Source organism: Rhinatrema bivittatum, chromosome 2 (genome assembly GCF_901001135.1).
Source record: "Rhinatrema bivittatum chromosome 2, aRhiBiv1.1, whole genome shotgun sequence".
NCBI lineage: Eukaryota > Metazoa > Chordata > Amphibia > Gymnophiona > Rhinatrematidae > Rhinatrema > Rhinatrema bivittatum.
In genome coordinates, this window is record NC_042616.1 from 55,942,002 (window position 1) to 55,954,350 (window position 12,349).

The window sequence follows — 12,349 nt, forward strand, 5'->3', positions numbered from 1 at the left end:
CAGGACATGCTAGAGAGATAAAGTTCCTGGATGGAATAAATGATGGTTTTATGGAGCAATTGTTTCAGGAACCGACGAGAGAGGGAGCAATTTTAGATCTAATTCTCAGTGGAGCACAGGATTTGGTGAGAGAGGTAACTGTGGTGGGACCACTTGGTAATAGTGATCATAATATCAAATTTGAATTAATGATTGGAAGAGGGACAGTGAGCAAATCCAAGGCTCTAGTGCTAAATTTTCAAAAGGGAAACTTTGATAAAATGAGAAAAATAGAAAAAAACTGAAAGGAGCAGCTACAAAGGTAAAAAGTGCAATAGGCATGGACATTGTTTAAAAAAAAACCAAAACATCCTAGAACCACAGTCCAGATGCATTCCACACCTTAAGAAAGGTGGAAGGAAGATAAAAAAATTACCGGCATAGTTAAAAGATGAGGTGAAAGAGGCTATTTTAGCCAAAAGATCTTCATTCAAAAATTGGAAGAAGGATTCAACAGAAGAAAATAAGATAATGCATAAGAGCCTGCAAGTTAAATGTAAGACATTAATAAGACAGGCTAAGAGAATATTTGAAAAGAAGTTTGCCGTAGGGGCAAAAATTCACACTAAAAACTTTTAAAAATATATCCGAAGCAGAAAGCCTGCGAGGGAGTCAGTTGGATTGTTAAATGATCGAGGGGTTAAAGAGGATGTTAAATGTAAGACATTAATAAGACAGGCTAAGAGAATATTTGAAAAGAAGTTTGCCGTAGAGGCAAAAACTCACACTAAAAACTTTTAAAAATATATCCGAAGCAGAAAGCCTGCGAGGGAGTCAGTTGGATTGTTAAATGATCGAGGGGTTAAAGAGGTACTCAGAGAAGATAAGGCCATCGCGGAAAGATTAAACTATTTCTTTGCTTTGGTGTTTACTGAAGAGGATTTTGGAGAGATACCCGTACCGGAGAAGGTTTTCATGGGTAATGATTCATATGGACTGAACCAAATCACGGTGAACTAGAAGATGTGGTAGGCCTGATTGACAAACTGAAAAGTAGTAAATCACCTGGACCGGATGGTATACACCCTAGGATTCTGAAGGAACTAAAAAATGAAATTTCAGATCTATTAGTAAAAATGTTTAAATTATTATTAACATCATCCATTGTACCTGAAGACTGGAGGGTGGTTAATGTAACCCCAATATTTAAAAAGGGCTCCAGGGGCGATCCGGGAAACTTCAGACCAGTTAGCCTGACTTTAGTGCCAGGAAAAATAGTGGAAAGTGTTCTAAACATCAAAATGACAGAACATATAGAAAGACATGGTTTAATGGAACAAAGTTGGCATGGCTTTACTCAAGGCAAGTCTTGCCTCACAAATCTGCTTCACTTTTTTGAAGGAGTTAATAAACATGTAGATAGAGGTGAACCAGTAGATGTAGTGTATTTGGATTTTCAGAAGGCATTTGACAAAGTTCCTCATGAGAGGCTTCTAGGAAAAGTAAAAAGTCATAGAATAGTAGTAAACCGCTGGACTCATTTGTCTCCAGATGTGAAAGAGGCATAATGCTCCTATTAGGGAGGGTGACATTTTTTCAGTCATACAGGGCTTGAAGTTAAGCTGCAGGGCCTGATGGCTTGGAGACTGAATTTTTTAGAATATTGGACTTTCCGGTACTCACTGTGTTAACTCAATTCTACAATGATTTAGCTTCTACAGGGGCTCTGGCCCCGGATATGAATAAATCCGTGATAGTTGTATTGCCCAAGAAAGGAAAAGATTTCTTGGAGTTGGGCTCCTATCGTCCCATTTCCCTGATAAATATAGATATGAAAATTGTGGCTGCCATATTAGCTATCAGGCTTAATTAGTTAATTAGTCCTGATCAAACCGGATTTTTGAAAGTGAGGCAAGGAGTGAAAAATATTCGAAGGCTTATTGCGGTGTTGACTCAGACTGCCTCTGTGGAATTGTTTTTTCTTAGTTTAGATGCAGGAAAGGTGTTAGATTCGCTTTCATGGGATTACATGTTTTGGGCGCTGCAAAAGTATGTTTTTTCTGGTAGGCTGTTGGAGTGGCTTAAGATTATGTATAGTAACCCTAGTGCCCACATACTGATTAATGGTGTTCTTTCTGACCCTTTTGTACTGCTATGTGGGGTCCGCCAAGGATGCCCTCTTTCTCCGCATTGTTCGCTCTGGCTATAGAACTGTTGGCGGTGAAGTTGCAACGGGAGGAGACATTTTAGGGCATTTATATTGGTACCTAACTTTTAAAGCTTGCCATATTTGCAGATGACATCCTTTTGTTTGTGGACCACCCTCTGGACAGCATACCTGCCATTATACATTTATTTTCTCAGCTTGAAATGATAGCGGGCTTGAAAATCAATTTCTCTAAGTCTGAGGCCTTGGCACTGGATCCTACACTGATGCGTTGGGAAGGTCCTTTCCCCCTGGCATGGGCCCATTTTAAAATAAAATACTTGGGGGTGTGGATCCTGAGGGATTTTGCTATGTTGTATGAATTAAATATTAAAGAGTCATAAAACAGATACAGTCTCAGCTGGCAGTGTGGCAATCCATGCCTCCCTCTCTTTTTGGTAGGAGTGTGCTTCTTAAGATGGTGATCGTTCCTAAAATCTAGTATAAGCTGCAAATGTTGCCCTGCTTGCTTTTAGTACGGGATTTGATTAAGCTACATTCCTCTTTCCTAATTTTTCTTTGGAATGGAAACAGAGCACGCATAAGTCATGTTAAATTGGAAATCTCTAAAGATGGGGGGGCCGCGCCTAGATCTTCCTAATTTGCGTATGTATAACATAGCCTGCCAGCTGAGATTTGTAGGTGAATGGCTTTCAGGTAAATACTCTTGTTGTGAGAGGGGGTTGGTGGCTTGGCTTGCAGCTCCCTTGGTCGCCACTTTATTTGATTTGGGCCCCGCCTGGGGAGTGTAAACGGCTTATGTTTCCCAGAATTTTGATAAATCCTTGTATGCTGACTTGGAGATGGTTGCTTAAGCAGTGGGGGTTGAGTGGATTTCAGTCTTTGCTGCTCCCGCTTATTAGTAACAGGGGCTTCCCCCTGGGGTGGAGTACACTTCTATTTTTCAGGGATGGGCTAAGTTAGGGGTTCAGTTTATTTCACAATTATATGTTGCCAAATACCATCAATGTTTATTTTTCTGAGTTGGGTCAAATTTTTCAAATTCCGCCCAGTCAGTTTTTTGCCTATCTTTAAGCAAGGCACTACTTGAATTCTCTGCAGTGGGAGCAGGACTCTTTTCATAAGGAAGTTACCTTTGCGGACTCTATACAAGATTCTGACTTATTACTCCTGGGGGAATTCTGCGCACAAAAACTTAAAATTCTGCAAAATTTTGCAAACTTTATATTGGTCAAAGTATCACAATTTACATGACAGTCTAAGTAATTACATTTTAAATTAATACAGAAAAAAGTTATTACTTAAAGATGCAGAATTTTAAACATTTTGAGCAGAATTTCCCTAGAAATTCACTGTACGAGTGTCCCTTCACTCTCTCTCCCTACTCCCCTGGCCACTTTGCCCTCTCGGGCCCCAACTCCTCCATCTGCCTATATCTCTCCCCTCCATCTCTAGGCTCAACCCTCTCCTCTGTCGCCACTTCCAGAGTTTGACCCCATCTCAGTACTGCCCTTCACACAGGCTCCCTCTGTCCCTCCCTCTCACACACATGCTCCCTCTCTCTAGTGCACATACACACATCCCCTCATTCAGAGTCATTCTCTTGCATACACACCCACACAAGCTCTTTCTCTCTCACGTATACACCCTCACATAGGCTTCCTATATCTCTCTCTCACTCACCCCTTCACACAGGCTTTCTCACACATACACAATCCCTTCACAAAGGCTAGCACCCTCACATACACAGGATCTCTTTTTCATACACACCAGCTCCCAATCACACACACACCTACACACGCACCTTCACAATCTCCTCATATAGGCTCCCTCTCCCTGGCATACCCTCTGCTTTCTCTCATCCCCACTCCTGATTACCTTCCCTGGTCTCTCACCTTCCCCTCTCATACCCCCTCCCCCTCCTCACACATACACACATTCACTCTTACCGTGGCCTTCATCATCGCCATGAGCAGAGCACGTCCCAAGGCACGCGGGGGCCGCCTTCTTTGCTGAGAACGGCGTGCTGGGGGCCGCCGCCTTCATTGCAAACAGCATGCGGGGGGTCTTAATCTTCGCCGCAAATGGCACGCGCTCTTGCCATTTTCTGCGCAGGATTTGGCAATTCTGTGCGGGGGGGGAGAGGGGAATTCTTCGCAACCTCTGTGCTCTGCAGTAGCGCAGAATTCCCCCAGGACTAACTTATGTGTAACACTATAGCGGGATGGCACAAATTGTGTAAGCAGTTGCTGCGGGTCCAGTGTCTGGAGCCTCTCACCAAGTATTGGTCCTTTGCTTCGGAAGAGCCTGTTACAGTGGAATTCTTAATGGGATGTTTCATGTAAACCGGCATGATGTGAACACCCCTGTTTCATGATGAAACACCCCTGTTTCATGTAAACCGGCATGATGTGAACGCTTTCATGAATGCCGGTATAGAAAAACCTTAAATAAATAAATAAATAAATGTTTCAAGGCACTCCATCATTGTACCACTGATGTTAGTCTGAGAGAGAGATTCATTCGTCTGGCTCTATTGACTGCATGCAGGTGCATTCTAACAGTCTGGATAGAGGAGCTGCCACCCTCCTCCTGCTCCTGGTTTCAGTGTATGGCTCTGCTAATGCAGGTGGAGCAACTAGATGTGAAGCTTGGTAAAAGCAGACCTGATGAGTCGTATTGTTCGGCATGGGGAACCGATTTTTGGCTACTGCCCCTAGACATTCAGCAGAGATTGCTGAATGTTGAGTATGTCACTCCTTGGAGAGTTTAGTTGCTGCTCCTCCCTTTCCACTAAGATATCACTGCTTTGTGGTTTCTATCTACTATTTATGGGTTGGATCTTATGTGCTGTGCGGGGATTATGCTTGCTTTTTTTCTGCATATTTTTCTTTTGTTATCTTTCTCTTCTCATGTCTTAAGTGGATGCATGGGGGGTGGGAAAGGGCTGGGTCCCTGGGATTAAAGTTTGGAGATCCTGGGGAGTAGGCAGTTGGTTGGGGTTTTGGTTTGTGTAATGGTGTGGTGTGTATGGTGAGCCGTATGAGTGATTGCTGAGTTGATGGGGTGGTATGTTCTGTGGGAAAGAAACATAGAACAGAGAAAAGGGATATCTTTAATATTTGTTTGATATTGTTCCCTGACGTGTATATCTTTGTCTTTGCTTGTTCTGGGTTAACGCTATATTACTGCACTTTTCGAGAGGGCTTTTTGGCTTGATATGTTTATAATATTTGGCCTGTTGGCTTTTTGTGTATTCTTTTTATACTTTGGAGAACTGGGGACTCAGTCCTGATGTTTAATTGTCTCTTTCTCTTTCAGTAAAAAGTATTTAAAAAAAAAAAAAAAAAAAAAAAAAGCATAAGGGGTTGGAAGAAATTTATTTATTTATTTATTTAAAATTTTTATATACCGACATTCATCCAGGATATCATATCGGTTCACATTGTAACGCAATGTCAGTTCTCTTATTTCTTCTCTTGCTTTTTGGGGAGAGGGGAGGGGATTGTCTTTTTAAATGTTTTAAATTATTTAAAATGTGTTAATTTGTTTTTTAGAATTTGTTGTCCATCACCATAGGCAGCTAAATTAGTCTGGTGCAATATATAAGTAATAAATGAAATGAATAAAATATTCCTCTAATTTGTGCAGGCATACTGAAAACTATTTTATGCTAAAGATCACCTAGAAGCACTCCTAATATAGAAAAGTCGTCACTTTTTTTTTTTTTTTATAGCTTCTTGCAGTTTTTCACATTTTTTCCCATCTTTATTTTGCACCTGTAGGGAACAGTAACTGAGGAAAAGTCAAAAGCCTCACATCATGTTTACCCCATTCCTACCTCAGTGGATGATGGTGAGTTTACTTAAATTGGCTGGAGTAGCCAAATATTTAAGAAAATGACTACCTGTTTTGGGTGCAGGGCAGTGCAACACCTAGTAGAGCACGTGAATCTGATCTTTAACTTATTCACGTGGCATTATGTTCATATTTGTGCTGTTTTGATCTAGAAGGGTGCAAGATAATACCTCTCTAGTAAACGGAGGAGCTATATTGTGCAGCTAATGGTATAACATTGCTGATTACTAAAGTTTACACAGCAAGTAGTTTGACCTTGGATAAGTGCATTGATTTCTAAATTTTCTAAGGAGTCTAAATTGCTGACACAGTGACTTACAGATTCCAGCTTCATAGGTGCAGGAGCATCCCCAGTGTTAGGCAAACTCCTTCATTGTGTCTGGTGAGGAGTAATTTGTGCTGAGTTTAGCATCTCCATCATTTTGAAAAGTTGGCTCCTATGTTTAGGGGATAACAATTTCTGGAATTCTTGTCTTGATTTATATGACCACTTTTTGCAGTCCAAAAATGGGCCCAAAATTGCTCTTGAATGAGAGATGCCACATGTTAGTGAATTGCTTTTTTCACAGGATGTTGAGTTCTACCTTTCTCCAGACAGTGGTGTTCCACAATTACAATTGGCTTAAACTGGTTCCAGAGCGGACAATATTTTTAGTGCACGTTTCAAAATTATTGCCAATAATTCTGCATGTGTCAGAGTTTAACCATGGATGATGATGAATTTGAAGTTTGTGGTTTGTCTGGTACATAGTCCTATTAGAGACTAAGTCCACTTTTATTTATTTATTTAAGTTTTATTAAAAATGAACCTGCTCTGTCTGTTCTAGATGGCATGCAAAAATATGTACACAAATTCAGAATATAAATGCATCCTAAAACAAATTATAACGTACAATACAATGTACTTTCTCAAATGTTATACACATTTTTGCCTCTAAATTATGTATCTTGCACCACTATTCATTAGTTACACGCCTCATCGCAATATCTTCCATTTCACATTCCTGAGTTTTAATGACAATGTTGCTTTATGACTGGAGATTAAATAACTCCTGATAAAACATGAATCAGTTTGGTAAATTTAAATTTCAGTTTTATATTATACATAACAATGACAAATCTAAAAATCAGGAAAGTACTTGGTTATCTGTATCTTCCCTTAAGTGTTTCAAGTGGATGAAATTTACCTTGTGTAGTTGCTACAAGATAATAAATAAAGCATTGACCATTTCTATTTGGTATCCTTTATCCAATAGAAGCTCAGTGAGCTTTACAGAAGCATGCAAGCAACCAGTTTGTGTTGTGTTATGAAGTAGCAGCATGTTTCTGGTATCTAGTTTTCATGTGAGCTTCCCAAGTGGATTAAGTTATTACCCAGATACAGTTAAGTAAATCAAAAAAATAGTGTCTAAGTAAGGCAGAACAATCGCTGATGTTAAAAGGTGGGATTTAACCTCGAGCTCCTGGCTTGTTCCTCATAAGTTTAAAGAGAGCTTCCCTCTAGAAACAGTGAGAAGGGATTTCTGACTTGGTCATTAGTATGTGTGTACTTCCAAAATTATTTGGAAATTCTTGAATTAAAAAAAATAATCCCCAAATCACTAAATGCACATAAAAATTAGTGTTGCTTGTTCATATGTTATACTGAAAATGTCTAACTTGAGCTATCTGAAGGTTTTGTACCGTTTGCCACTGAGCTGAAAGCTTAGGACAGGAGTAGGTTAATGAAAATATAGTGCTGGCATTTTGACTATGTACAAGGAAAAACTTAAGTAAACCACATACATAAAACATTTTGTTGAGTTGTTACTGTAACTTTGGATAATCAGTATTTGTCTTTGTATTTCTCTCTCTTTTTTTTTTTTTTTCCCCCAGATGAGTGGTTGAGACCTGTGATGAAAAGAGAGAAACAAATCTTGGTGCATTGGGGATTTTTCCCAGACAGGTAATTTCTTTATTTCTTTATTTGTGGTTTTTATATACCGGACTTCGTAGGATAACATCAGTTCGGTTTACATTATAATTTCAAAGTCAGCAAAACAGAGGCTTTACATAGAACTTATAGGAAAACAGTGAATAGAATAAAATTAAATAAACTATGTAATGAACGAGACTTAAATAGAGGTTGTTGGATAACTGAGATGGTATTGAGAGAAATGATTGGGGGATGGAGTGGGGGGAAGAAAGAAAGGGGGTAGAGGGGGGATGAAGATGGACGGAATGTATAGAGGGGAGAGGGGTTGTATGTTGCATATAGGGAGGGGAATGAAGAGTTGAAAGGGTTGCATGGGGGAGGGAAAGGGAGGAGTTGCAAAGATTGCAAGGAACTATTTACAATAGATGCATTGGGGAGGAAGTAGCATATATGATTATAAAACTATATACAAAGTGTACATTATTGAAGATATGTAAGTCAAGGCATGAAGTTGAAAATCCAAGATGGTAACAACTAAGAGAGGGAGTTAATAAGGTTAGATATGTTATATAAAAGTTAATTTTCATAGCGTCACTTCATCATAGTTGCAAAAATTAAGGTTATTTTCTTAACCTTTTGTTGAAGAGTCTGCAAGATTCGGTCTTGGTTAAATACTGTTTTAAACCTCATCAAGCAATGTATAATTTTTCAATGTGAAAATTGCTAAGTCCATTCAATATGGGTTGTCTTATGATTTTTCAGTGTGAATCCATATACTTATCATAAAGTCTCTTTTCTCCTGAGTTTGATTCCTGTTTTTCTTAAAAGAAGGGAAAACAGGACTTATTTAGGGATGTTTTTCTTTAATGAACTTATTTTTAATGTTCCAGCTGCACACTATTCCTACCAACATTTTCGTTGCTTTTTCCTTTTAAAAAAAAAAAAAAAAAAAAGAAAAAGGAAAAAAAAAGTATACAGATCTCTGAAATGGATCATCCTGCACCATCCTAATTGGCAGGTTAGGGTTATCTTTTTAAAACTAGAAAACAAAATGTTTTCCCAGAAAACTTTTGGATCTAGCACAAAATTGAAGGACATTTTTTTTTTTGCTAGTTTTAGAGAAAACAAACATACCCACTCGCATGAATTGTTCTGCAGTTCTTTTCTTATTTAAATTTCTCACCATAGCCTTGATGTCCTAGGTAACTTGTAGTGTTATGAGGAATGTTTGCATACTATTCTAAATCATCTCATAATGCCACGGAACCGGGTTGCTATAAAAATTTACAAAAAAATCCTTCTTGGCCTTCCTGTTTAGTGAGAAAAATGGCCCAATACAGAAAGAGCAAATGCTGCAACTTGAATTTGTGGTACTGTATGTCATAGCACAAAAGGAGATGGGTGAACATCTTATAATGCCTAATTTTCTGTCAACAAGCAGGGCTGAATTAACAATGGCATATGGGTGATGTCATCTAACATATAAGAATGTAAAGCGATTCCTGCATGGCACTGTCATGCAAACTCTGAGCTCATTGTCTTAAAATTTGCTTATTCTTCTGTCTGGTTCTGTTTACTGTTTTACAAATTACTGGTCATTGAGTCTTTTCTTTAGCTGTTCCAGTTTTATGTAACTCCTTTTGTGTGTGACAGGTACAAGATTACTTAAATTTTAGAAAGAAAATAAAGCTTTCGTTTTTACCAAGGTGTACATAGACACTCTGGCATAATATTTTTTGAATAACTGTAGCTGTAATTGTGCAGTATTTTTAAGGGGCAATTTTATTATCTTTAACCTTTTTTATTTTTTACAGTGTGAAATGTCTGTTTATGTATGCAAAGATGTAATCTGCATTAAATTTATGGAAAAAGCAAAATATAAAATGGATTAAATAAATAGAGCTCTTCGGTCTGACTTTGTCTGAGCTGGCACACAAATATGTGATCCTGACTTGGAACAATCTTTTTTTTCTGCATTTTCTTATCTTTCTCATTGCAGTTCATTTGTTCTCTTGCTACTTCAGCAGCTCCTCAACAGCACTTTTAAGTGCGACCACAAAAAATTGTCTTTTTGCATAGCTTGAGAAGTCCGGAGAGAGGCCCATGAAGAAGCCCATCAGTGGCTTCAAGTTTTTTGTTTGTGAGTTCCGGATATTACTCATGAGGTCTATTATAAATGTTTAGACTTACTTTATGATATGGTGAACTGCTATAATTGTGGTCTGATGTTTCCCATGGCCCAGCAGACATGGGCCTGGATGATTCAGGACATGTGAAGGACACTTAAGTATTCCCATGAATCCAGTCATAGGAGTAGTTCATCATCCCAGAGGTAGACTTAATTGGCATCTCAGCTATGGTGCAAAGAGGATTCTCCTAGGGACAAGCAGGATAGTAGTCCTCACACATGGGTGACATCATCAGGTGGAGCCCGGCATGGAAAACTTCTGTCAGAGTTTCTAGAACTTTGACCAACATGCTTAGCATGCCCTAATCCACGTGTCCATGCGGTGTCCCTCTTCAGTCTCTCTCTTTCCGTGAAGCTGTCATTTCGTGGTTGTGGAGCTTGTGCTCTTTTTCTGGAAAACTAATCAATTTTCGGCTCTTTTTTGCCTTGTTCCTGTGCCGGGTCCCTCTCTGTTCCCCTGCCCTTAGTCCTGTGGCGCAGTAAGTTCTCTTTTCATGGTTGGTTTCCCGTAGCGGTGTCCTTTGAGGCCTACAGTCCATTGTCTGTTCGCCGGCCTTCTTTTTGTCATGGCGGCATCAGGTTTTCATTGGTGCCCCCAGTGTCATCGGACTATGTCCATCATGGATCTGCATGACGGTTGCATCCTATGCCTGGGGAAATCCCATGTTATTCAGGGTTGCCGGCTCTGTGACCAGATGATCCCCAAAGTCCAGTGGGCCAGTCTCGATAAGATGGAAAAGTTGTTCGTCCCTAAGAGATCTGAACCTACGACATTGGCATCTGTGTCTTCGACCCGAAAGGATCGAGGGGAACCGATGGGCACCAATCCTCACTCTTTCCTGCTGACCCCAGAGGGAGTGGAAGGCTTGGGATCCGAACCTCTTCGACCTCTTCTAAATCACGGATGTCTGGATCTTCACCTTCTACCTTGGCATGGAGAACAACTGGGCCGAGCACAGTGGGAAGTCAAGAAAACAAGACATCGGTTGCCATCGAGTTTGGGCTGGTACCAGTTCTTACTGCAATGCCCCCGAAGCGTCCCTGAGATGAGGTTAAATCTTCTATTGATGCCGGGGCTGTAGGGCAGTCCCCACCGATTCTGGTACCAGGTACCGACCTCCCTCGATGCTCTGAGGAAGGTCATACCACTCTTCTGGCGCAGCCAGTTTTGGTGTCTGTGACCTTCGATGAGGAGCTGGAGTGCAGTGTGCAGTTGGCAGTGGAGTGAGCCCTGTGGGGGGCCTTGGTGGCTGTGGCCTCCCTACTGGAGCTGCTGTTAGAGCACCTCGATATTCTTCTTGGCTTCCTCTTTTCTCAGCTGGCTCTGGTGCCCTGGGTGCCATTGATGTGCCATGGGGCACTGCCACTTCCTCACCCTGATGCTGTTCTTGTTCATGGCTCCTTAGATGAAGAAGGCTTTTCAAGGCTGGCAGCGCCACCATGCCTTTCTGCTCCTCGGCCAGCCCTATTGGAGCTGCCATCCAATGCAACCGAAAACCCTTTAGCATTATCAAACATCATAAAAGAAAGCATCTTCTGATAGGAGACTCAATCATTAAAGGAACTAATGTGGGATCTATTTTCAAAGGCATTACATAGAAACATAAAAATGATGGCAGAAAAATACCAAATGGTCCATCCAGTCTGCCCAGGAGGCTTATGGTAGCACCATACAGGTCTCCCCTGTAATAAAGTTACTCCCATACTTAGTTTCCCAAACCGTTAGTCAGGGCCCTTGTTGGTTCCTGTCTGGGTCCAATTCCCCGTTAACTCTTGCCATTTGTTTCAAAGAGCAATGTTGAGTTACATCATAAGTATAAGACTTATTGGTTAAGGATAGTAACAGCTGCATCAACAAGTTACCACCATGCTTGTTTTCTCAGACCATAGAATTCATATCCTTGTTGATTGCTGTCTGAAACTAATTCCCCCTGCCATTAAAGCAGAGAGCAATATTGAGTTGCATTAACAGTGTGAAGGCTTGTTGGTTAAGGGTAGTAACCACCACACCAGCAAGTTACCCCCATGAGCTCTTTTCTTCATTTCCATCCTGTAGCCTTTAGGGATCCACAGTGTTTATCCCATGCCCCTTTGAAATCTTTCACCATTTTTGTCTTCACCACCTTCTCCAGAAGGGCATTCCAGGCATCCAACACCCTCTCCATGAAGAAATATTTCCAGTCATTGGTTCTGAGTAGTCCTCCCTGGAGTTTCATTTCATTTCCTCTAGTTCTACTGATTT

General features: G+C 40.4%; 1 protein-coding gene across 3 annotated transcripts in view; it reads left to right on the top strand.

The window, feature by feature from the left end:
- Positions 1-12,349, top strand: part of SMARCC1 (SWI/SNF related, matrix associated, actin dependent regulator of chromatin subfamily c member 1) — a 557,827-nt gene that overhangs the window by 73,186 nt on the left and 472,292 nt on the right. For all 3 annotated transcript variants that reach the window (XM_029588188.1, XM_029588187.1, XM_029588189.1), the window contains exons 6-7: positions 5,932-6,001; positions 7,880-7,949. In XM_029588188.1, the coding sequence (XP_029444048.1) occupies positions 5,932-6,001; positions 7,880-7,949 (140 nt within the window). The remainder of the gene's footprint in view (positions 1-5,931; positions 6,002-7,879; positions 7,950-12,349) is intronic.